The 26,363-nt window shown below is 40.0% G+C and overlaps 2 protein-coding genes across 2 annotated transcripts in view; one reads left to right on the top strand and one right to left on the bottom strand.

Moving 5' to 3' along the window:
* The window catches only part of Hps5 (HPS5 biogenesis of lysosomal organelles complex 2 subunit 2), a 37,300-nt gene extending 19,848 nt beyond the window's left edge, over positions 1 to 17,452 (bottom strand). The window contains exons 1-9 of the mRNA XM_027410464.2: positions 17,311 to 17,452; positions 16,850 to 16,957; positions 12,985 to 13,140; positions 10,541 to 10,651; positions 10,352 to 10,416; positions 9,377 to 9,569; positions 7,680 to 7,813; positions 4,320 to 4,532; positions 3,953 to 4,024 (exon numbers count right to left, since the gene is read on the bottom strand). Of these exons, the coding sequence (XP_027266265.1) occupies positions 3,953 to 4,024; positions 4,320 to 4,532; positions 7,680 to 7,813; positions 9,377 to 9,569; positions 10,352 to 10,416; positions 10,541 to 10,651; positions 12,985 to 13,092 (896 nt within the window). The 5' untranslated portion in view covers positions 13,093 to 13,140; positions 16,850 to 16,957; positions 17,311 to 17,452. The remainder of the gene's footprint in view (positions 1 to 3,952; positions 4,025 to 4,319; positions 4,533 to 7,679; positions 7,814 to 9,376; positions 9,570 to 10,351; positions 10,417 to 10,540; positions 10,652 to 12,984; positions 13,141 to 16,849; positions 16,958 to 17,310) is intronic.
* An 82-nt stretch (positions 17,453 to 17,534) lies between these two features.
* Positions 17,535 to 26,363, top strand: part of Gtf2h1 (general transcription factor IIH subunit 1) — a 29,014-nt gene continuing 20,185 nt past the window's right edge. Inside the window, exons 1-2 of the mRNA XM_027410465.2 lie at positions 17,535 to 17,693; positions 23,865 to 24,033. Of these exons, the coding sequence (XP_027266266.1) occupies positions 23,880 to 24,033 (154 nt within the window). The 5' untranslated portion in view covers positions 17,535 to 17,693; positions 23,865 to 23,879. The remainder of the gene's footprint in view (positions 17,694 to 23,864; positions 24,034 to 26,363) is intronic.

Consider the following 26,363-nt stretch of genomic DNA (forward strand, 5'->3'; position numbering starts at 1 on the left):
TTTACAATTCTGTGGACTCAATCTCTCATTGACTACTAAAGTAAAATCAGACTGTGCCAAGAAAATACAGCAGTGGCCCAGGTGATCAATCCTTACCATCTCCTTTCAAAACCCAATAAAAACATAGCATCAAATGGAGACAAACTGGGAAAATTTAGACACAAACACAAGAAAAAGAAAAGGCTGATATCTGAAAAAAAAAAAAAGGCTATTAAGAAGGACTTATGTGACCCTTATTCATCTTCTCAGACAAAATAGACACTCATTTAAACATTCCAGCAAGTTACAGTCAATCAACTCAGGAGTCCTTATCAGGAAAGGCAAAATTCTGACTTTATCAGTGTGTGTAGGTGACTAAGGGTTTAGAACACCTGGCCATTCCCATGCCAGACGTATTATGAAGGGCTCTGGCTGTATTATCTAATGAGGCCCATCAATCTACAAGTGTTCTTTTGTCAGAGAAATGAAATCACATGCCAAGGTCATTCAGCATGAAAGTAGAAGACCTCATATTTAGACTGCAGAGTGCAGCCTCCACAGTTGGAGCTTCCCTCTTCAACTCACAGAATTTTCTCCCTCATTTACCACCAGAAACTCACTCCCTATTTCCTGGGGTCCTGGTTAGGTGACTTTACAGAATTCTCAAAAAGCAACAGATTCCCTAACTATCATAACCAACAATCCGTCATCATCCCCCATCTTCTTGATCCGCAGGCAGAGAACTGATCCTTTTTCAAGGCTCTTACTTACAAGGTTGTACACATCCCTGGCTCTCCACCTGCCTCCTCTTTTGCTGCTTGTCTTTTTCTGTTCCACTTTACTTGCAAGTGTGAGTGTATCTATATATGTCACTTGCTTTCTCGTGACTGCCAGGTTTTTAAAAGCACACATGATCTCCTTTCTCCAGGTCAGAGTACTGACCAGCTGCAAATCTCCCACTCTAGCCACTCTCAAAGGGTTAGCAGATCTTTCCTCTGACACTGTCCCACAGTCTAGCACTTCCCCCTGCACTTGGCTATTTCTTATCTACCCACTCACTGCTTCATTGTGCACTAGCTAAAAAGATACATGATCATGAATTTGATATTCAACTTGCAAAATTTACTTTTTAATTACATTTTTTGTTTGGTTATGGTTTTGCTTATGTTTTTTAAGACAGGGTTTCTCTGTGTAGCCCTGGCTATCCTAGAACTCAGAGATCTGCCTGCTTCTGCCTCCTGAGTGCTAGGACTAAAGACATCTGCCACCACATCAGACTAAAAAAAATTCTATTTTTATTTATTTTGTGTGTATGAGTATGGGAATACATGTAACATGAACTCCAGTTCCAGGAGATCTGACACCCTCACAAAGATATGCAAGCAGGCAAAACACCAATGCACATAAAATAAAAATAAAAACAAAACAAAGGAAGAAAAAAGAAAAGAAATAATAACCCAGATGCTGGAAAGATGGCTTAGAGGTTAAGAACATTCTGTTCTTCCAGAGGACCCAAGTTCAGCTCCCAGAAGCTTATAACTGCTGCCAATCCTAGGAACAGGGGATCCAACACAGTATCATCAGACCTCCTTCTGCACCCCAAACACAGGGCAGATACACACACACACACACACACACACACACACACACACACACACACACCCTAAGTGAAATGAATATAAAAGAAATAGTAGCTTGGATTAAGTAATGGATATAAAGGAGACAGAAGAGCCCATACTTATTTATAATCCATAACATTCTTCATCCTGTTATTCCTTCACTGATAATAAGTCAGGACACTAAAGCTAAAAGAATTGTTTAAGAAGTCAAAGAAAAAATATAAATTAAAAAGGTCAAAGGCTAGGCATTGTGTTGCATACCTTTAATCCCAGCACTTAGGAGGCAGAAGTTGGTAGATCACTGTGAGTTTGAGGCCAGCCAGGACTACACAAAGAAAGTCTGTCTCAAAACAAATAAATTAATAAATGAAATCAAAAAACTGGGCATGATGGCACATACTTATGATCACAGCACTAAGGAAATAAAGGCAAGAAGATTGTCACAATTTCAAAGCCAGCCTGTGCTACAAAGCAAGTACCATGCTAACCAGGGCTATGTAACAAACTTAAATAGTAACAACAACAAAATCAAAGAAAAGAAAGTGACAACAAGGTACCTTCAGAAAATATAACAAATAAGCTGGCAACCATCCATAACTCCAGTTCTAGGATATCTGCAGGCCCCAGACACACATGTGGGTCATATATATATATATATATATATATATATATATATATATATATATATATATATATATATGATATATATATATATCTCACTTATACACACACACACACACATATATATATATATATATATCTCACTTATACACATAAAGTAAATATATCCAAAAATAATTTTTTCTAGTTTTTTTTTAAAGATTTATTATGTATACAGTGTTCTGGCATGTGTGCCTACACACCAGAGGAGGACACCAAGTCTCAATATAGATGGTTATGAGCCACCATGTGGTTGCTGGGAATTGAACTCAGGACCTCTGGAAGAACAGCCAGTGCTCTTAACCTCTGAGCCATTTCTCTAGCCCCAAAAATAATTTTTTTAAAGAATGCCTCTTGGTGAGATTTGAAAGATGTACCAGTAAAAACATCACGGGACACAAATTTGGGGACAGGAATAAACAAAACAGAATAGAAGCAGCTTGCCTGCTCTTATTTTTCAAAAGTGGTCTTCACTGAATGAACTACTGTCTGACGGTCTAATGTGTACCTACCACTGTGATGCTCAAATGGATACTGTTAGTGGCAGTGAGTGAGGGATGGGTGTAGTCTGAAGAAAGGATGTAGAAACAAGTATCTACTCCATGCCACAGCAGTCACAACGGTAAAAAGACATCAATTACTACATAAGCTGAGGAAGCAGAGCATGACCATGGAAGTCCTGGCTTCCTACAGCAAGGGAGGTAAGAGAGCTTTAAATTACTAAATCCAAAGCAACAGTCTACCTGGAGAACCAAGCATGCTCCCAAGAAAGAATACATTATTTTCCCCACCAGGACTGAGGACCAAACCAAGACCTACTTGCCTAGCAAGTGCTCTACCACTGAGCTAAATCCCCAATCTGAGAAAGAATACAATCTCTAACATAGCTAGGTCATAGTGTCATATATCACTCTACACATCACATATTTAACAAATATTTATGAAATGACTACCATCTACCAGATACTATGTTAAGCACTATATACACAACAATGAATAAAGCAGCCACAAAGCTCACATGGAGCTTACTGGTTAAGGGTGGGGGGTATAGTTTATCAACATAAAATTATGAACAGTGATAAATGCTGTGCAAGGAGACTACTAATGGAGGGACTTTTTAATGTTTTATGTAAGTATCAACAAGTAAGTAGTTGCCTTTTTCCAGTAACTTTCAGAATGGCTTGTGAATTTAAGTGTTAAAACAGCTGTAATTCACTTTAAATACCTTGGTATAGATATTGTGACAAGAGTTAATTTAACCTTTGCAGAAAAAAAGTTAATATTTTCACTAAGTTTTAAAAGAGCAGTTAGGCCAGGTGTTAGTGGCGCACGCCTTTAATCCCAGCACTCGGGAGGCAGAGGCAGGCAGATCTCTGTGAGTTCGAGGCCAGCCTGGTCTCCAGAGCAAGTGCCAGGATAGGCTCCAAAGCTACACAGAGAAACCCTGTCTCAAAAAAAACCAAAAAAAAAAAATTGAAAAATAGGCTGGGCAGGGGTGGCACACACTTTAATTCCAGCATTTGGCAGGCAGATCTCTGAGTTTGAGGCCAGCCTGAACTATAGAGTAAGTTCTAAGACAGCCAGGGCTACACATTGAGACCATCTTGAAAAAACAAAACAACAACAAAAACTAAAAAATAAATATAAAAACAAATGCTTCTGGATAAAGAGAAAAAGGCAAAGCAAAAACTTACCTAAGATGTAAGAGTTTAGGGAATGACAAAGACTGGGAGGATCCAACTGTATGATCATACTGAGGCTCTGATCTAGAAGGTAAACAAATCTGCTGACGATTTAATCACAACTTAAAAGTGTACTTTTTGCAATACAGAGAAAATTTCAACTTGAAAACAACTTCAAAAGCCTAAATTACATCTCCCTTTATTCAAGTCATTTTAATCACAAGAAAGACAACTGCTTAAGGACTGTTCTGGTATCTCTAAACCTTTTGATAAAAATTATACCTCACTCTTAAAAGGTATAATCAAATCCTAGACATTCTACAATACTATAGATTTTTAACCCAATGCCTACAGGAAGTCCCATGCAGAGAGTAGCTACCTTGCAGTGATCACAGGGAGAGGTGGCAATGACAAGAGCTTCTTGAACTGGTGTGTACTTAGCACTTCCCCATCAAAGTTCACTTCCCACATCCTGGAGCCTGGGCGTGCACAGTAGATCAAAGGCTGCTGGCTCCCAGTAAATTTTCCGGGAAAAAAACAAGCTCCATATTCTCCATCTCTTTCCTTATTTCCAATTTTCCAAAACTTTTCCCTAATTTCCAGAAACAAAGATCAAATAGGTTTATTTACAAAAAAGAAATGTTAAAAGCAATCATATTAAGGAACTGAAAGTGGCACTACAAATCAGCATGGCCATACAGACACACGCACGCACGCACGCACCCACCCACCCAAGTTTCCTCTTTCTGCTCTGTCAGAAATGTACCAGAAAACAATGGCATGGATTAGTCCAAACAGGGCAGATTACCGTAACCACTCTGTGACAGGAAGCCAAGTTCTTCATTTCAGTTCTTGTTCAACAGAACAAGAGGGCCTGTTTCAGATCCAGAAGGCATTACTGCTAAAAACCACTCCATTCACCTGTGAATCTTACTGACGGCTTTCCAAGTCACTATGTATAACACAATTTGTTGGACATTCCATTTAAGCTTTTAGTCTACCTTTCCAACTGTCTCCAAGACCCTCCCTCACTACAAACATCCAATTAACTCTTTCTTTTCTTAAAATCCAGGTTCTTTTGAAATTCTGTGTCTTGGAACATTCTGCTCCCTTAGCAGTACATGAGTAAGATAAGAGAGCTGAGCTATATGGGATAGAGGGATAATGACCTGCTTGCTTCTTCCTAAAAACTCCTGTTACTTATTCTCTTTTTGTTTCTTGCCTGCTTGGGGTTTTTTGTTTGTTTTGTTTTTGTTTTTGTTTTTTTCCTTTGTTGAAACAGGGTCTCCCTCTATAGCCCAGGCTGACCTATAACTTATTATGTGGCCAGGTTAGATTTGAACTTCAGCAATTAATTCTCTTGCCCCAGCTTCGAAAATGCTGAGATTGCAAGCACAACTTTCTTTTTACAATTGTTTTAGTTGGCAAACAAAACAATGGGTTTCACTCTGACACTTCACACATGTATGTTATGTACTTTGCTTGTAATTACCTCCCCATCAGCCTCTTATTTCTTCTCCTACTAGTTCCTTTCCCCATCTGCTTTGACATCTACCTACTAATCAGATCAAATGATACAGATGCAGTTAAACAAATACATATGATTCTTTAATATACATCTATATATAGTAACTCTAGAATCTTCATGAGGGAAGATATGCAGTGTTTGTCCTTTCCTCCCCTCTAATAATCTCCCTTCTGCTTCAGGTTATGTGCAAATATGTTTTTATTCAAGTCTAGATTCTACATTTGTCTATTTGTTTCCTGATAAGTCTTCTGCATGATATGACTGCATCATTCTCCCTTTGAGAAATGTCCCAGGCTTCCAATTGCTCGATTATCCTCTTCTTATACTCTGGCTCACAGCAAGTACCACATTATACATGGTGATTGAGTCTACTTGAATGGTAGATCATGAATTATGAAAACAGCATCTGGCCCACAGAAAGCACTCAGTAATTTTGTTTTGTTTCAGGCAGGATCTCAGTTGATTAGTTCCCACTTCTATCCTTAAGTGCTGGGATTACAGGCATGATCCAGCTCACTCAGCTCATGACCTCAGGCTGTTGTTGAATGATTTGCTATGTGAATAAACTGTAAGATCATGGATATAAAAATGCTTTGAAATATGCAGAGCACTATAAGAAGTTATAATATTGTTTATTATGCTGCTTATTTGTTGTGTTGCCAAAGAAAACCTTGAATTCCTAATCTTCCTGCCACCATTATTTCAAGTGCTGGAGTTACAGTATGTACCACTAAGCCCAGTTTCAGAGTACCAATTTTTGGAGAATGCCATTTGTTGGATAGAATGTGAGTTTTAAAAAAAAAAAAAAAAACATGTGAATTGTTATTATACTATCCGTGACTGTTCAAACTGAATCCCAGCTAAAAGAAGGGGACAATTCAACATGCTATTTCTGTAGCAGGTCCTAAATTTCTGAAACTCAACTCTAGCTGTAGCCCATGAAACAAACACTCACGGCCTTGTTTATTGCAGAATTCTCACTTTTTTAATGCATGTTTGAAGTTTTGTATAACTTTTTTTTCTATTCATTTAGTTAGTTAGAATGCCATCTCTCTACATAGCCTTGAAAATCACTACCTACATAAGCCCTGCCTCCAGTTCACAGTTCTATCTTCCTCTGTCTCCTGAAATAGGATTAAAGGCATGTATGACCACATCCAGTTTCCTTTATTTCTTTAATTCTAGAAAGGTTTTTCTGACAGTCAGTTTTTAATTTCTTGTTCTATTACTTTATTGTACATTTAATTTCAAATTTTGTGTGTCTGTGTATGTGCCTCTGTGTACACCTGTACCTGTGTGTGTTCATGTGGTGCATGTGTGTGTTTATGTGTTTGTAGGAAGGGGTTGGGTCAGAGCTTAGAAGTTTTCTGTGACTGTGGTTTGCCAACAGCTGCTGACCTCACCAAGATGGATGCATAACAAATTTTTAAAGAAGGAATGATTTTAAGAAATAGGGTAGCCAGCAAACCAGCCAGAACCAACACGAAAAGAACGGCCACTAAACACTTCTGAACATGGAAAATAATATTTGTTTGTTTGTTTTTCGAGACAGGGTTTCTCTGTGGCTTTGGAGGCTGTCCTGCAACTAGCTCTTGTAAACCAGGCTAGTCTCGAACTCACAGAGATCCACCTGCCTCTGCCTACCAAGTGCTAGGATTAAAGGCATGGGCCATCACTGCCGGCCTGAGCCTCGAAAATAGCTAAGGAACTTTGGCAGTGATAGGTAATACTCATTCAAGCTGTTTCCTAATCTGCACTGATATTTCACCTCTAAAACATTCCTTTGTCATTTACTGTACCTATGTCTCCACCTTGAGATTTTAGTGGGATTTTGTCAGCTTCATACAGCCTATAGTAAATCCTAACCCAATTTTGCCCATTAGTAAAATGCCATTAAATAAACAACAAATTTTAAAAAGAGAAAATGAGAGCAGCCTTTCTGACTCCACACACCAAAGCAAGTGCTGGGTGCTCTCATGGAACTTAGGTGATGCCACGGGGTAGGGTTGGTTCACTGATTGCTTGTCTTCATCACCCCCTGGACTGTCTCTGTCTTCTCTTTCTCCTATTTTTCTAATACCAGTTTACATTTAACTGGTTCCTTATCAACATCTACAAAATTACTCAAAGGGTTCTGGCTCTATGACTAGCAGTACTTGACCTGAAAATTCTGAAATTCTATATAGCTAGTGTCATGGTCAGTTGGTATACCTCTCAGTGTCACACAAGAAGGATCGAGTCAGTGAAGACACAAGTAATCTTCCATCCAAATAATCTAACTGAACAACACAGGAGTCGACTGTTGTTATTGTCTGAACAGGAAACATCACAAAGGCAGCAGCTGCCTAAAAGGGGTGTGAGAAGGAAATACATTCACAACAATGCACACAATCTCTTCTGCCTGACCTGTTAAAATACACCAGAAGTGGTGGCACACACTTGTATTCTCAGTTCTCAGGAACTGAAACAGGAGGCCTGCTGTGAGATCAGGCCAGCTCATGCTATAAGACCCTGTCTTGATAAACCAAGAAAATATTTTTTTAAAAAAAAATTCAAAAAGCTTAAAAATAGGGCTGGAGAGATGGCTCAGAGGTTAAGAGCACTGACTGCTCTTCCAGAGGTCCTGCATTCAATTCCCAGCAACCACATGGTGGCTCACACCATCTGTAATGAGATCTGGTGTCCTCTTCTGGTGTGCAGATATACATGGAAATAGAATGTTGTATACATAATAAATAAACATAATCTTAAAAAAAAAAAAAGCTTAAAAATAAAGCCAGGCATGGTGACTTACACCCTTAATCTCAGTATTTGGGAGGCAGAGGCAGATCTCTAAGAGTTTGAGGCCGGCTTGATCTACAAGTGAGTTCCGGGACAGCCAGTCTATGTAGAGAGACCCTGCCTCAATAAAATAAATAAATAAATAAATAAATAAGATAGCAGTTAAGAGTACTTGTTCTTGTGGAGGACCAGAGTTCAATTCCCAGAACCCACATTGTTCTTCACAACTTTCCATAACTCCAACTCCAGAATGCACAAGACAGAGAAACACATTTGAGTAAAATACTCATACCTGTACAATAAAATAAATAAAATAAGGCAGAACTTAATTTGTCTATAAGGACATTAAAGTTTCCCTCATTTAAAATTTATGAGGTTGTATGTAGTGGCTCACACCTTTGATCCCAGCATTCAGGAAGGCAGAGGCAGGAGGATCTCTATGAGTTCAAGACCAGTCTGGTCTACCTATTAAGTTCTAGGACAGCCAAGACTACACAGAGAAACCCTGTCTCAAAAAATAAATAAATAAATAAATAAAAATACCTCACCACAGAAATTTCTCAATGTTCTGTTCATCATTATCTATTTGTGAACTTGGAATGAAAAAAAGTATTAGTTTTGAAATATACAAGGGAATTTTCACCTGTTGACAGTATTTCTACTTTTAAATAAAAATAAAAAAGCAAATTAAGTCTGTGTTATATGTAGGGTTTCAATTATATTTTTCTTTTTGGTTTTTTAAGACAGGATTTTTCTGTGTATCCTTGGCTGTCCTAGAACTCACTCTGTAAACCAACTGGGCCTCAAATTCAGAGATCACGAATGTTGGGATTAAAGGCATGTGCCACCACAGCCCCGCTTAATTGTATTTTGAATCAAACATGTATCCAGAATCAAATAACTTTGATGGGTCATGACGGACAAGCCAGAATATTCTGGTATGTCCATTTAGACAATGGAAGTTATATTTCTTCTGCTAGAACTCTACCCTGAAGCAAGTCAGTAAGAAATAAATTCTCCAAGGCTTAGGACATAAAGCAAATAAAATTGTATCCTTCTGTTCAAAGCTCTACAAGCTAACACCTTACATCACAGCACATACACAAGGAGCTAAAGTATTTCCTCACCTTTGCCTGCTTCAAAGTGTTGAGTTTGATGGCAGATACTTTGCCCACATGGTCACCTACAAAGACTCTCAGAACAGCTGTGTCCCAACAGAGGGCTGTAACTTTTCGGCCTTTGTGTTCGGAGGACACATGAATTCGCTCTGGTTTTCCTCGACGTTCTTGATTTAATTGCCAAACAACTACAAGACCTTGACTGCAGGTAAGTTACAGGCAAATTGAATTACCACAAAAAAAGTTACAGCAATGACAAAAAACATACAACTGAATTGCACCATAATATTAACTATATTAAATACAGTGTAAACTCTTGTTCGTAGGGAGAAAAAGGTATAAATCAAAGCAATCACTTCCCTGTTTTGGCCATTAAATAAATAAATTAGGAGAACCTAAATGTTCTAAATCATCTGGTTCCATGTTCTCTCTGTAGTGCCCGGCCGTGTGTGTGTGTGTGTGTGTGTGTGTGTGTGTGTGTGTGTGTGTGTGTGTGTCTGTGTGTCTGTGTGTCTGTGTGTGTGTGTGTGTGTGTGTGTGTGTGTGTGTGTGTCTCTGTGTGTATCTGTGTGTGTGTGTGTGTCTCTGTGTGTATCTGTGTGTGTGTGTGTGTGTGTGTGTGGTGTCAGAAAGATTGGAGATACTGTTAAAAATCAATTCTAGTATATGTTTATGAATGAAGATTAGGAAAAGGAGGTTCTGCATACCCAGGGTTGAGTAGGGGCTCCTCTAGGGGGAGGGGCCAGTTCCCATTCTCTTTTAAGGCCTTTTAGAAGTTGTTGCCTCAAATCAGCATTTTTCACAAACACTAAGGTGACCAACTCCCTCTCCCAGATGGTTTGGGCACTGAGCAGATTCGGTTCCCCAGGATACGACTTTCAGTACTATGCCAAGTGAAATGAGAGGGTTGGTCATCCCAACAGGCACACTTGTCAGCTTAACATGCATTTAGAAAGATCATCATCCTAAGAGTGTCTTTCTTACCTGGTAGCTACAGCAACATAATCATCATCATGAGAACAGCAGGCAATCTGAGAGATTGCACCTTCCTAGGACATCAGACAAAGAATAGTTTGTTTCCATTCTTCTTTTACTCAAAATGATTGATTACACTGCCAAAATTCACATTCATGAAGCATGCTCCGACCAACATGTAAATGTCCTTGTTCTTACCCGGTGAGAGAGAAACAGCCTTTGCTTCCAGCCATCTTTCTGAATAAGATTGAGTCCTCCTCCTGTGCTGCCTAATGCCAGCCATTTCCGAGACACAGCTACGCTGGTACACTAAGAGCATGAAGAGACAAATGTGAGATGATTGTGCCATACCCACTATGAACTGGGGATGCAGCTTGGTTGCAGGACACCTTCCTGGAATGGACAAGAACCTAGGCTGCATTCTCAACACATATCTTAGCCCCTGGAAAGAAGTACTGCAAGTCTGTGTTCACTGCCTTCCATCTATCCCCTGCCCAGAAGGACACAATGTAACAGTGCTCATTTCTAATTCTAGAATACTTAAATATATAAACAAAAACATTTTGCTTTTAAGCTTTTAGTTGAATCTCAAAAAGCTAAAATCACTTGTATAAATGAGTTGTTTTTCTTTGTTACAAGCCAGTTATTAAACGGCTCATATTTTGCATAATTTGGCCAGTTCATTCCAGTGCTGACCACAATAGGGGGAAACCAAATAATTACCAAGGACAAAACAGCTACTTCAATCATTTGCTCACTTAAATCATTTCTATCTGCAGAACCATCACATACACCCACAGCCCTTATAGCAAATGAGACTGGGAGGCCTCAGATGCAGGTCCCATATCACCATGTCTCTTCAAAACCTCAGGCTGTTCATTGCTTCCTGAGCCACCAGAGAAAGTTGTGGTCATGCTGGAGACAATTCCTGTGTCAAAATGTGTCATTAGGTTGACTGAAAACCATTCCTAATCCTCTTCAACTTTGTTTCTTTCCAACACAGGAGTTGACAAACCCATGTAGTCACTTTTGTAGGTTCCTTTGCTGCCATGGGTGGCTGAAGGACTCAGTCTCAGCCATCGAACTCAGCTTGCTGGGAACTTCTTAAGAAGCTTTGTCTTCTCTAAAGAAAAGTAGAGCCAAGAAAATGTCCAAACCTTTGTTCTTGGCCCCTCATCCCTGCAGGAGTTACTAATATAGACAAGCTGAATAAGGCCAGGCAGGATTTTATACTACTACTATAATTAAGCCAACATGTATGATGGAAGAAGAAAGATGGAGAACCTTGTCTGTGTCCTCAATACCCTCAATGGGCCACTACCCTAAACCTAGTAATGCTGAGGTTCAGTAAGATTATAAATTAACTTACTGCATTAACCTCTATTTGTAAGGTATTCATCGCTCTAGTTGGTTGCATGAACCTAGAAAATCTGGACCTAATAATGAGGACTTAAATGCAGTAGCCAACTTTATTCCAAACATCAAGCAATTTATATTCTGAGGGTTAAAAAGAATCACATGAGTAAGGTGTTAAATCATAAGGACAAGCTACACATGCAAAAACCTGTTTCCATAGAGGCATATGAGTAACAATAGCTGAAGTAAACTCACTCTTTCAGCTACACCTGGGAGGAGCACAAAAATATATTCCAAGAACAATTCTGTGCTTTGAAGAAACTGCCTTGTTTTCTTGGCATGTTCTCACAAACACTCAGAATTCCCACACAACTCCACTCTTGAACTGTGTCCAACAGTTAGGTATGCTGTAACTTGCAGCTGAAAACATTTCTGATATTGACCTTCACCATTGTTGACTGCACTGGCCTGACTGTTGTTTCTTCTTCTCCCTTTTCTGAAAGGACAGAAATCTGAATTGGGACATCAGGCTTATACCTGCAATCCCAGCACTGAGAAAACGGAGGCAGGCATTTCATCATGAACATGGGGCCAGCCTGGGCTGCACAGTGAGTTTCTGACAAGTCTGGGCTAAAGAGAAAGATAAAAAGAGGAAAGAAAGGGGAAGAGGAAAGGGAAAAGGGAGGGGGAAAGGGAGGGGAAGGGAAAGAAAAGGAAAAGAGAAGGGAGGGAAGGGAAGGGGAGGGGAGGGGAGGTGATTTAAAGCAACAGCAAAAGTTTAAGAATAAAATCATTTGTGACATAGACTTACTCTTCACTGTGACTTCCTTGTGTTTAATCAAGAATCTGAGGTTTCTGGGACCCATGTACTTTCCACAAAGCTAACTAGCTTTTGCCTTAGTCCCTACACAGGGTTGTATCAAAGCCCTCTTAAAGTAACTGCAGTAGTTCATATTCTTCAAAAACATAATGGGTATGCGCATTTACACTATTCAAATGCCAATAAAGGATGTTACTTCTTGGGAGAAGACAACAAGATTACCAAGAATGAGGAAAATAAGTCAATAGCAGTATATTCCAGAACTGAGAAAGAATTCAAATGATAGCAAAAATAAAAATAAAAATACTTCCATGTAAGGTAAAACAGGCAAAAGCCCCCAAGAGCCCACAAAACAAAGAACAGAGGGGCAAGAACAGAGGCAGGGGCAAGAATGGCAGAGCACAGGAACACAAGGATATAAATGAAAGTAATGGGTTACATGAGACTCTGTTTCAAAGCAGTTCACCTTTAGACGACTGGAATCCAGTCGCAAAGCCGTGAGTAATGGATCCAAGGAATCAAACTCTGCAAGAACATGGCTGCAGGCTTCTGGTATCACTGGCACAAAAGTCATTTAACCAGAAAGATGAAAATTGTTCTGTAATAGACACTGGATTTCTCTCTGAAAAAAAAAAAAAAAACTGCAAAATATAATTCAAGATTACCACTCATTCAACATATAGTAACATTCAACATAGAAAGAGGCAACCATCTCTGGAAGCCAGGTATGGGGGAGGAGGGAGACCTAGTTACCAATTACATGCATGCAAAAGTTCATTCACACTATATGAGTTTTAGGCCTTGATTTCCAAGCCCCTCCATAGTCCTATCCTACTGTACAATAGAACAATTTAAGTAAGAAAGATGGATAGAATAGAACTTAAAAGAAAACAGGCCAAACTCCTCAAAAGTACAGTAGTAATCCTAATGTGTTTCTTTGTGTCTATAGGAAGCTTTCATTAAGAGACAATAACAAGGGCTAGAGAGAAGGCTCAGAGGTTAAGAGCACTGGCTGCTCTTCCAGAGGACCTGGGGTTCAATTCCCAGCACCCACATGGTGGTCAAAACTATCTGTAACGAGATCTGGTGCCCTCTTCTGGTCTGCAGACTGCCATGATGGTATATGAGGTCCCCTGTTGTGCACGTGAGTCCTGGTATAATTCTGTGAAAGCAGGAAGCCTTATAACCAAATCACTTCAGTAATCAGAGTGCAAAAGTTTTCTGCTTTCTTTTGAACTTTAACTGTAAACAGCTTGAAAGAGATGTGCTCAAGGGCTTGCCATTGATGCCAATAACAAGGAACACAGTGGAGTTGACCATGGCTGATGACAAGCAGCTAAAAGGCACATCAGCAGCTTCAAAACCTGCTACTCGTTAATTTTAACTTCTATTACCTACCAAGTTAGTGAAGGAGGAGAAGCCACAGAGGCAATAGCTGATGCTATTTACACAGTGGGTAAAGAGTTTGCTGCTTAAACATGAGGACCTCAGTTTGGATCTCCAGCATCCACATAAAAGCCTGACATGGTAGCACATCAAGGAAGACACATGATAACACCTACCTTCGGCCTCCACATGCAAATGGGCAAGTCCCCTCAACACACACAAAAAAATTAAAAATTCATAAGCATCTGTTTGTATTTTTGCCTATGCTTCATATTTTTGACACTATTTTAGATGCACATTTATTCATTTAGCAAATCTATACTGAGCATCACTCATATGCTAGACATTGTTCTCAGAAATAACAGCAGAGAACATAAGAAATGTCCTAACCTTCTCAGAGCACACCTTCCAGCAGTAAGACACACAGAAACATATAGAAGCTGGTTTCTCTTATTTTTGTGGTATGAGAAAATCAAACCCAAGATTTTTACGTACTAGGCATATGTTGTATCACTGAATGTGCCTCTACCCTCCCTTGTGATTTTTTTTTAATTATATACATGTAATACATCTTTATTCTCTGCTAGTAATATGTTCTTAGTACAACTTGACCTCTGTAAGAATTGTATTCTAGGGGGTTGGAAAGATGGCTCAACGGTTAAGAGCACTGCCTGTTCTTCCAAAGGTCCAGAGTTCAATTCCCAGCAACCACATGATGGCTCACAACCATCTGTAATGAGATTTGGTGCCCTCTTCTTGCCTGCAGGCATACATGCAGGCAGAACACTGTACACATAATAAATAAATCTTTTTAAAAAATATAAAAAAAGAATTGTATTCTACAGCAAGCAAACAAAATTTATCATGACTATACTCAAAATATTTGACAATTCCTTACCCAAGAAATTTTTTCAGTCATTTATCTTTTTAAAATTGATGTATTTTTACTTTATGTGTATTGGTGTTTTGTCGGATCCCCTGAATGTAGCGCTATAGACAGATGTGAGCTACCATGAGTGCTGGGAATTTAATCTGAGTCATCATCTGGAAGATCAGACAGTGCTCTTAACCACAAAGTGTTTCTCCAGCCCCCAGGCATTTATCTTATTAAGTAGTTAGTAAAATAACAGGGATAATTGTGAGGACATGATAAATAAAAGAATTCCAGGCCAGGCAGTGGTGGTGCACGCCTTTAGTCCCATCACTCAGGAGGCAGAGGCAGGCAGATCTCTATGAATTCGAGGACAGCCAGGACTGTTTCACAGAGAAACCCTGTCCTAAAAAACAAACAAACAAAAATTCCAGAAATCAGTTCTAGTCAAATAAAGATAAAAATCACAAATACCATACATATACATAAATTCACACACACAGCACTCATAAGAGATCACAGCAAGTCAAAGAAAAATGTCTGAAAACGGCCTAAAATGAGTAACACTATTCCCAGGCCAGCTTTTATCATGAGGAAGGGGAAAGGGTTGCAGATAGAGCTGAAACAGTAGAGGGGAAAAGTGCTAAAGGTATTCAGAGAATACAAGTTTCATCCTGAGTTAAATATAAAAAGTAAATAATGGAATAGATGAAACTATGACCATAATTTGGGCTCAAGGTACAAAATACTTCCAACCTTAAGCCAAGGAACATAAAGTTACTTTGGTAGGTTGCAGAAAGTCACTGAAGGATTTAGTGTGGAGAGTCTAAACAATTCCTGTAAAGTGCTATGGGCAGATGCTAGAAAGCACAGATTTAAAAGTAAGGAGCCAGTTCTGAAAGATAAGGCATTCCCATTACCCTGAAAGTCTATGGGAAAGAAGAAAGCTTCTCTCTTGACATTCTGAGTAGAAAAGACTCAAAACTGATTTGTAGCTAGCAGTAGCTAAAAGCAAAGAATAGCTTCTTTTTCCATAATGTGATCTCAGCTGTACTTTAGCTTCATCTCCATCCCACCTTACCCTCTCTCAATTATTCAGCTATCATGGGCTATCCTATTCTTTCTTTCCATAGTTTTAATTATGCTGTTCATTGAATATTCTCGAACCTACTTTTCTAAAAAGCCCAGTCTAAACATTACTTCTGTGTGCTGACAGATTTAAAAAAAAAAAATCAAAAACCTTTTAAAACCTCTAACCTCGGGCTGGAGAGATGGCTCAGAGGTTAAGAGCACTGACTGCTCTTCCAGAGGTCCTGAGTTCAATTCCCAGCAACCACATGGTGGCTCACAACCATCCATTATGAGATCTGGTGCACTCTTCTGGTGTGCAGATATACATGGAAGCAGAATGTTGTATACATAATAAATAAATAAATAAATAAAACCTCTAACCTCATAGTAGATGGTGGCAAATGCTTGCCAAAAATCAGTGAACATCTAACATCTTTTTAAAGACCGGCTTTCCCGAGGGTCACAACACTCACAAACAGTAGGCTTGGAAGTAGAATACACGAGAGAAAAGGAGGAGGAGGAGGAGGAGGGCCAACGAGATGGTTTACTGCTGTACAGGCCTGTTACCTAACTTGGGTCCCAAGAACTCACAGAGATGGAAAGAGAGAACCAATTACACAAAGTTGTCCTCTGCGTTTGCCTTGTCATGCCACCTTCTCCCCTAATAATAAATGAAAATAGAACACAAGGATCGAAACTTTTTTTCCACTTCGCCGAATTATTTTGATGATAATTCAAGAGCGGTAGACAATGATTGCTGCTCACACAGACAATGCCAATCACAACGTACTTAGTCCCACTAGAAAGGTGCGCGGGAGGAAAACACCGATAGAGACGAAGGTAACAAAAGTTGAAGAAAATATGCAAAGGGGAATTAGTAGGCTTTATTTCCGGAATAGAATAATCTTCCTATTCAAGAAATAATGATCAGGAAACTCGGCCTCAGAAAAATTAATGACTCGCTCATGCATGCATTCATTCATTCAATGTTGCGAGTGCCTACCGTGTTCTAGGCCCTGGAAGCCCCGCTGGAGATGCAGGATAAGCAGAGCAGCTCCTAGTCCATCACAACTACCTTTCCAGCCACCGTGACTTTAAACTGCATCTGTCGCTGTGGAGGAGAGGAGTCTGAGAAGCAGGTTTTCCAAGCTAGGCTCGCAGAACCGCAGACCTGCAAGCCAGACACGATGCCTCCACAGCCCGGTAGCCGCCTCCCTAAGCAGGCCCCGCGGACACCCCGCGCGCACTGACAGCGGAACCTGAACTTGAGAATCGCTGCCGCCCCGCCCCTTGCTAACGTCATCCCTGGGCGCCAGGGACGCGGGGAAAACGCTGTTAACGGCACTTCCTCGTCACGTGACGGTCACGCCCCTCCCCGCGCGTGGTCCCTCCCCCTCCGGCTGCGGTCGCGATTACGCCGCCGGCGGCCTGCAGTGGGAGAGCCGCCGCACGCCGAGAACGCACCGATGATCCAGACCGGATGCTCTCGAGGCAGAATGACGAGCGAAACCGAATCCCCGAAACTCTTCGCCACTCGAGACCGGAGCTGGGAAACAAAACAGGCGGGAATCGGTGGGGGGTAGGGCTGGAGCTAGCGGAAGGTGTCATGGCGGCCGCACCGGCGGTCACGTGCCCCGGAGGCCCGCCCTATTACTTCCGGTCACGTGCCCTCGGCGCCCTCGCAGCCAGCGATGGAGGCGAGACCCCCCGGCAACAGAGGCGGTGGCGACGGCTGCGGCCGCTTGGTTTCGGTCTCGTCCTTGCAGCGGCTGTGAAGAGCGCAGTGGAGCTAAACGTGACCGGACGTGGTTCACGGAGCCCAGGCCGGAGGCAGTAGCTCCCACCTGGTAAGTTCAGACCGAAGAATGGGGGTGGGCGGGCGGTGAGGGTCTGACAGGCCCCGGGGACGCGGTGCGGTGCGGTGCGGATTCAGCCCCTCGCTGTAGTAGTTTCCACGCCCCCACAAGCTGCTTCGGTGGTGTGCCCCTCTTATCCCGAAATGGGAAGAAGGTGCCCTGACCCTTAATCTACTGCCTAAAGGCATGCCCTTCTTCCGCCGAGAGGGACTCGAAGGTTTACCGGGTCAGACTCACCTCCTGAGAATGAAGGAAGTGAGGCCTCTCCTGGATGCTCAGACCCTTTCCCGTTAGGAAGTCTGCCTGGGAGAGCCTTTCGATTCTTGTAAGAGAAGTCCTCACCTTGGTGGCTGCATGCCTTTTTGCTTCCACCTGTCATCCCGCTCCTCAAACAGTTGAACCACCCACCCAGTTTTTGTTATGACCAGTTTGACAGTCATGTAATGTAAAGTAGACCATCAACACATGGAAATATGTGATTATTTTTATAAAATCTCCAGTGTTCTCAGAGGCTAAATATCGGTGAAAATGGCGCTTTCATGTTTTTACCGTCTGTAAAACAAGGGTGGGAGAAAGATGTTAAAACTTTTGCCCGGGGCAGCTTGCTGCTAAGCTTGAGTTCCAACCCTGAGACCCACGTGTTGCAAGGAGAGAACCAATTACCGGAAGTTGTATCCTCACATATACACAATTTAATCTTGTTTTGTGTTTTGTATTTTTGTTGTTGTTCATTCAAATACTCCAGTTTAGAGGTTTGTGAGTCTGCAATGCAGCTCAAACCTAAGAGTGCTTGCTGAACATGTAACCGGATTTCATAACCAGAACCAGCAAAGAAAAAAAAAAAATAGGACAGTGGGTGCAGCTCAATGTAGACTTATGGTAACTAAATGGCTTCAAAAACACCCTACGGTCTGCTCCAGACAATATTCTCAATATCCAGACTTTTTGATTTGTTTTGTATTTTGAGAAAATGTTTCTCTGTGTATCCACTGGTTGTCCAGGAACTTGTTTTGTAGACCATGCTCACCTCAAACTCAGAGATCCACTTACCTCTGCCTCCCCAAGTTCAGGAACTAAACTCTGTTCCAGTATTTTCATTTTTAAAAAACATTTTAAAGAAGTGAAATGTTTCTGCCATGAATTTTTGCTTGGAATTCCAACATTAAAAACCAGGAGCTACAGTGAAGCTTAATTTAGGTGGGCCAGTATCCTATCTCTAACGACTTCTAAAAACATAGTTTGAGCCGGGGGTTGGCGGAGCACGCCTTCAATCCCAGCACTTGGGAGGCAGAGGCAGGCGGATCTCTGGGAGTTCGAGGCCAGCCTGGTCTCCAGAGTGAGTGCAGGATAGGCTCCAAAGCTGTACAGAGAAACCCTGTCTCAAAAAAAAAAAAAAAAATAGTTTGAAAACCACTGAGTCAAAGTTGTCAGCCTTAAGATTCTTAAAAGCCAAAACCAGAATAGTCATATGAAGAGATGATTAAAACTTCTAGTAGCATCCTGATGGCTTGCTTATAAGGACAATTCTGGAAAGAATTGGTGTGCCTATTAGCGTGCCTGGGTCTTTTTTTTTTTTTTTTTTTTTTTTTTTTTTTTTTTTTTTTTTTTTTAAGCAGGGTCTCCCTGTACAAACTGGCTTTGACCTCGGCAGCACTTCTTTCTACCTCCCAAGTGCTGGGATTGCACACTTGAGCCACCACAGTTTAAATCATTTTCCTTAAAGGGAGAGATCATCTGGTGATCATCTTGGCCAACTGAGCAGTGCAACAGATTGATGAATTTTAATTTCTCTTATAGAAAGTACAGAAGTACAGATATAAAAAAAAAAAATTTAATAGCTAGGCTTGGAGCCGGGCGGTGGTGGTGCACACCTTTAATCCCAGCATTCGGGAGGCAGAGGCAGGTGGATCTCTGTGAGTTCAAGACCAGCCTGGTCTACAAGAGCTAGTTCCAGGACAGCCTCCAAAGCCACAAAGAAACCCTGTCTCGGAAAAAAAAAATAGCTAGGCTTGGTGGTGGCACACACCTTTAGTCCCAGCACTTGGGTGGCAGAGGCTGGTGATTCTCTTGAGTTTGAGGTAGTTTGAGGTTAGCCAGGGCTACATAGTGAAACCCTGTCTCAGAAAAATGAAAATGTAGGCAGAGTTTTCCTTTCCTGACTGCCTGCTCCCAAATAACCAGCAGCCTCTTCCCAAATAACGGTCTCATAGAATATAAATTATAAATGGCTCAGCCAGTAGCTCAGGCTTGTTACTAACTAGCTCCTACAACTTAACCCATTTCTATTAACCTATATGCTGCCCTGAGGCTCATGGCTTTTACCTCTATCCATTTTTCCCATTTTGTGTGCCTGACTCATTTGTCTGGCTGGCGACTCCTCTGACTCTGCCCTTCATCATCACATTCTCAGTTTGGCTTTCCCCTGTTCTTCTATTGGCCAGTCAGCTTGCTTATTAAACCAGTCATAGCAACATATATTCACACGATATACAGAAGTATTATTGTACAACAGAAAAGAAAGAAAAGTGAATGCAAAGCAGTTCTGAGTTCTTTCCTAAAAAGTACTTGGGAGATTATTGCAGTTAAAAGTAGTAAAGCAGTGGGTGTGGTGGTGTATGCCCTTTGATCTTAGCACTAGTGTTCACTTAAGTTTAGTGATATACTCTTATTAGCATGCAGTTTTTATTAGTGGGTATTTCCCTATTTCCTTCTATCGTGCACTTAGTATTTTCCTTAATACTTTATTTGTGAAACTACCCTTAAATAATAACAGTCCTCTTTTGTTTCCTTTTAATTTTGTGGTTGGATTTTGTGTGGGGGTGTTTTGCATACATGTATGTCTATGCACCCACCACCTGTGTGCCTGGTACTTGAGGAGGCCAGAAGAGAGCATCAGACACCCTGTTAGAAACAGTTGTAAGCCACCATGTGGGTTCTAGCCATCAAATCCAGAGGCTCATCAAGAACAAGTGCTCTTATCTGATAAACCATCTATCTATCCCCATTTTGGTTCCTTTTTACATACTTTGAAGGTATGTAGTTTTTTGTTTTTGTTTTTTCGAGTCAGAGTTTCTCTGCAAGTTAAGAGAACTATTTAAAGTATGCACATATCCTAAACACCAAATTGGGCTGCTGGTTCCAAGAAACGTGAAACAACACTATTAAGTGTTTTGTGCTAAACAGTGCCTACTTCAGCGATATTAGGGCTGAGGAGAGCTACCTAAGTGGAACTTTATTCCTGGGTTCCATTTCTAAGAAAAGCATGGTACTATGAACCCAAACTGCATTTACTATACAGAGCTCAAACACTTATCCAGTGTGGCCTCTGAGGCATTAAAACAAATGGTGATTTGTTTGTGGTGGAATTTTGAAGTATAATGCTCATGGTGGGTTTTTTGTTTTGTTTGTTTTTACGATATCTTTGTAAATTTTTTAGTCTGCTTTTACATTGTAAAATATTAAGGAAATGTGTTATATAGCACAAACATATTCAGCACATTTTCCTGAAAAGCAGTGTATCTTTTAATTTTGTATATTTACTTATAAGATCTTGACTTTGGAGACTATTTTGTTCTCCCCACCCCCTTTTTTTTTTTTCATTAAATGACATTTTCCTTTTATTGAAAATAGATACCTCACACATACACACACACACATACATAATATATCCTGATTGTAGTTTCTCCTCCCTCTGCTCCTGCTCCTTCCAGTTCCTACTGGATCCACTCCCAAGTGATAATAATAACAAAATAGAATATAATATATTATCTCTTGTGCCGAGAGAAGGCACAAGAAACAGAGACCCACACGTTCACTTCCCACACTCTGGAACCCCATAAAAACACTGAACTGAAAGCCATAATATATTCAAAGGACCTGGTGAAGACCCATGAAGGTCCTGCATGCTGCCTCTAGAGAATTATTTAAATAAAGGTGCATGCCTTTAATCCTAACAGTCAGGAGGTGGATCTCTGTGAGTTCAAGGCCAGCCTGGTCTACAGAGAAAGTTCCAGGACAGGCAGGACTGTTATACAGAGAAACCCTGTCTCAAAACATCCCCAACCCTACAAAGTAAATGCTATGAAGAGGATATCAGAAAATAGTAGTAACTTGAGAGATTAGAATCCACTGAAAAAATTAATGAAAGTAATTGAAGGGAGAGAGAATAATGTATCAATTCTGAGGACAAAGACATCCAAATATAGCTTCAAACAGTTAAAATCAAAAAGATTTTAACTGTAAAGAAGTCTTATGACAGATATTCCATAAGATAATACATCTCTTAGTTGACCATGTTGGATTTAAAGTAGCCCACAGCAAGCAATAGTTTCCACAAAAGAAACACTGTGACTCTTACAGAGTTCTACTGGGAAAGACTCAAGGAAATTCCTCCAGTGAATCTGAAAATCACAGAAGCCATTGTAGGGTAGCCCCAATGGGTCTATTAGCTCTTCCAAATGTGTCCTCTTTACACTTAACAAAGATAGTACAGATGAACAGAGAAACTTGTCTGAGACAATTGACAGTTGTGCCCTGTGTTCAATAACTTTTCTCTGAATTTTTAAATTTTTAATGGGGAAGATTAACCCAGGGCCTAGAGAATGCTGGGACAACATTCGACTTCTGAGCTGCATGCATCTCAGCCCCGCCTTAAATAAATTTTAGTGGAAATGGTTCCTGTGTTGTGTAGAAAGGCCATTGTTAAGTCAGTTCTATTGATGTGCTTAACTCTTTACTTTCCAGGTTCTGTCTTCACCCAATTTGCTTCTTTACCTTTCCTACTCAGAGATGCTTCTGTTATTTTCCAAGTTTGTGCTATAGGCTGTCTTTGTTGTGCATTTCTTCAAACAAGTGATTAACATTATAGTGGTAATTATGTGGTAACTGACCCTCCTAACTTCTCTCCCATCTTTCACAGTTTTTGATTGATGTTTTCTAAAATGTGTCTTTATATAGTACACAGTATCATTTTACATTCTATAGTCAAGGTGAATTTTAAGTTTTTCCTAGTTTCTTGTTACGACTGTACAAAGTTGGCTTTAAGCATTTAACAGATGCCAGGCAGTGGTGGTGCAGGCCTTTAATTCCCAGCGCTTGGGAGGTAGAGGCAGGCAGATCTCTGAGTTTGAAGCTGGCGTGGTCTACATAGCTACATAGCTTCATAGTTTCATAAGTGTTACAAAGTTTGGTTTTATAGAAAATCAACTGTTGGAAGGACTTTTTTTTTTTTTTTTCCTAATCCTTTTTAGCCAGGGTTTCGATATGTGTAGTAGCCTTGGCTGTCCTAGAGCTCACTCTGTAGAAAAGACTGGCTTGGAACTTGCAGCCATCATTTTGCTTCCTTCTCCTTAAGTGCTAGTTATTTTATTCAGCTGTGGGTGCATGTGTACATACAAATTCACAAAACACAGCGTACCTGTGAAGTCAAAGGACAACTGTCAGGAGTCAGTTCTTAGTTGTCATCTTGTGGGACCTAGGGATTAAATTCAGGTCTTCAGCTCACACAATGCAAAAATAACATATTTTTGTAGAATATTGGGGAGGGGGGGAATCAACTTATTATCTATCCTTCTAGTGGTACCTGTAGAACATACATGATATATGTAGTGTAAATCTTGAGGTCAGCCTGACAAAGACAGAAACCTAGTCCTACTTACTGGATGCTTCAGAAAAACATCTTGACATCTCACATCCAGTTTTCTTTATCTACAAAACCTAGCTAACACTAGAGCCCGTTTCATAAGATTATTAAGTAGGTACTAAATGACATTAACTAAAGCCTATAATGGCATCTTGTATTATCTGCCATTGCTTCTTCCTCAAGACCCCCCACACACTCATGCTTTGAAAATGGGGTCTTAATAGCACACACTGGCTTGACCCCTGATCCTCCTTCCTCACAATCCTAAGTACTGGGATTACAGGCATGTTTCATAGCATACTATTACTAGCATTTCTATGCTAAAAATAGTAAGGGGTAATACAAATCAGGAATTAGCTGCTTGAGAAAAGAAAGAATTGACTAGAAACAGGACTGGGAGAACATTGGGGATGTTCCAATATGTTCTGTGTGGTTTGGGTTGTGGTATGTAGGCTTATTTACTTATTTTTTAACCCACATTGATGTGGTTGGTTTATTTTTCTCCCTTGCCCCTCTATTAGCAACTGATAGCCATTATGGCAACTTCATCTGAAGAAGTGTTGCTGATAGTGAAGAAGGTTCGTCAGAAGAAGCAGGATGGAGCACTGTACCTCATGGCAGAAAGAATTGCTTGGGCACCTGAAGGCAAAGACAGATTTACAATCAGCCATATGTATGCAGATATTAAATGTAAGTCATATGTACAAACATCTGATGTGTAGTCTGATGGTTTTGTATTTTATATTAGAAGAATATGCAATGGTAATTATAAAACATGATCTTTGAATATACATTATCATTGCAGATTTACATAGTGTATACCTACCTTCGTTTAAAAAAAATTTTTCCCATGTGTGCTTTGATAAGTTCCATAATATTCCATTGAATACAGTCTGGTATGTAAGTGTTCTCTCTTGAAAGACAATTAAGAGATTATTTTAGATTTTTTTACTGCAAATAGTTTCACATTATAAAACTATGTGCTCATATCTTTGAGGTTTTGTAGGTAGGTTGATAGATGATTCCAGATTGTCCCCTCACCAAAATTTTACATTTAGGCAAGTTACCTAATTTTGTTATATGGCCATAGTCTGTTGAAAAACTAGATTCAACTTTATAACAAAGGTAGATAGGAAATATACAGAGCTTTTGAGGTCACAATAGAACTATTGGGAATCAGATCCAAGGACTCTGCATTCTGGGTGCATACTCTACCACCGTGTTACAATCCCCTGACCAAGAACATTTCAACTGTAAAGGCTAAAATCAACATACCTTCTTTTCCCATATTTGCAAGGATATCTTGGAATTTATTCAAAATGTATAGTATTTTACTGTTAAACAATAGTTTTAAGTACGCCAGAAATTTGGAATCTTTAATTTGAAAGCAATTTCTGCAATTCTATAATCTTCTAAAATAAGTGAGTGAGTGAGTGTGTGTGTGTGTGTGTGTGTGTGTACATACGTACGTACTGTGTAGGAACCTAGTATACATATATATAACATTGTTTCCCACATGTTAGACAAGCACTCTACCACTTAGCCACAGCTATGTCCCTTACCTAAGATCTTGAATAAGAGTAAACCCAGGAGAGTCCTAACTGTGACCATTAGTATAGATCCACTTATTTCCCTAGACATAAAGAGTTTTCTCATAGATAAAAGTCTTATGTAAATTTCAAGCACCATGGTACTTCCAAAATCAGACACTAAATGTCCAGGCTAAAGGTAATTGTCAAATAATAGAGATTATTCCAACAGCTGTCCTATCCTGAGGAGACTAAGTCCTGTACCTAAAATGTCTTAGCTAAGAGCTAAGATATGAGAGGATAGTAGCTGGAACTACCTAGTCTTCAACCCCATCAAAGACCTGAGAAGGAAAATATGACCTGAGTAGACAGGAAGTACAAGCAGGCAACTTCCCAAAAGTGCAAGAAATGACTGGAACAGCTGGCTACCTTGTCAGTCACCCAAGGTCTCAGAGTAACGTAGAGGCAACCAACTTTGACTAAGGCCTAGAATATCTGACAGACCATTTTCAGAAGCAGGAAGATTCAAAAGACTGACCTATTCTGTCTTGGCAAGGTTTAGCAGTTGTTGTAGCTTGTATCCTGCTTGTCCAGTTTGGATGTCATGCCTACTGTCAGCAGTCTAAGCAAGGGCAGTTCTTTGCCCAATAGGCCAGTTTTGCTGAGAAGAAAAACTCCAAATGGAGTGTCTGCAGTGCCCATAATTCTCTTGGGAATATAGCTCAGTGCTACCAAGAGCAATAGTGTCTCATGTCAGTGGAGTTCCAAATTATCAAAACATTTAAATGCCATATTCTATAGGTCTTTGAAGTGTTTGAAGATCATAACTATTCAGAGTACATCTGTGTGCAACTAGAGAACCTAACTAACATAACTAGGTATGAAAAGCATGGGTAACTATAACTATAACCTATAATTCCTAATACCTATATAGCTTAAGGATAAAGGCTTCACATATAAAAATAAACTATCTTTAAACAGATGTGCAGCAATGAGGACAATGACCTCAAATTGTAACAATATATATGTAAATATCTTGATCAGAGAAATCTGTAGTGAAATATTATAAAAATACCTTAAAATTGTATCAATATACAAAATATCTTAAGATACATAGAGTATGACAAAAATAATTTTGTATTAGTGTGTAAAAAACATTGTAAACAGAAAGGGACATAGACAAATAATTTTAAGTTTATACAAGAATCTGAAATCAATGTAAATTGTCTATAACTAATACTTGCTAAAATAATTCACAAGTAGATACACTGATCTATTACCACATCCATCCATTCCCCCTTTTTCTTTTCCAAAAGAGATACCTGAGTGTAAACTTTGTGTTCCATCTCCAGCCATATTACAACTTATAGCCAACCCTTAATCTTGAGAAAACCAAAAAAACATCCAACTCAACTGTTGAGAGAGGGGACATTGTTTTCTTAGAACTACTTCCAGGTGTCTTAGGGGTGATGTTTTCTCTAGGTGATCCTG

This window comes from Cricetulus griseus, chromosome 3 (assembly GCF_003668045.3).
Source record: "Cricetulus griseus strain 17A/GY chromosome 3, alternate assembly CriGri-PICRH-1.0, whole genome shotgun sequence".
NCBI lineage: Eukaryota > Metazoa > Chordata > Mammalia > Rodentia > Cricetidae > Cricetulus > Cricetulus griseus.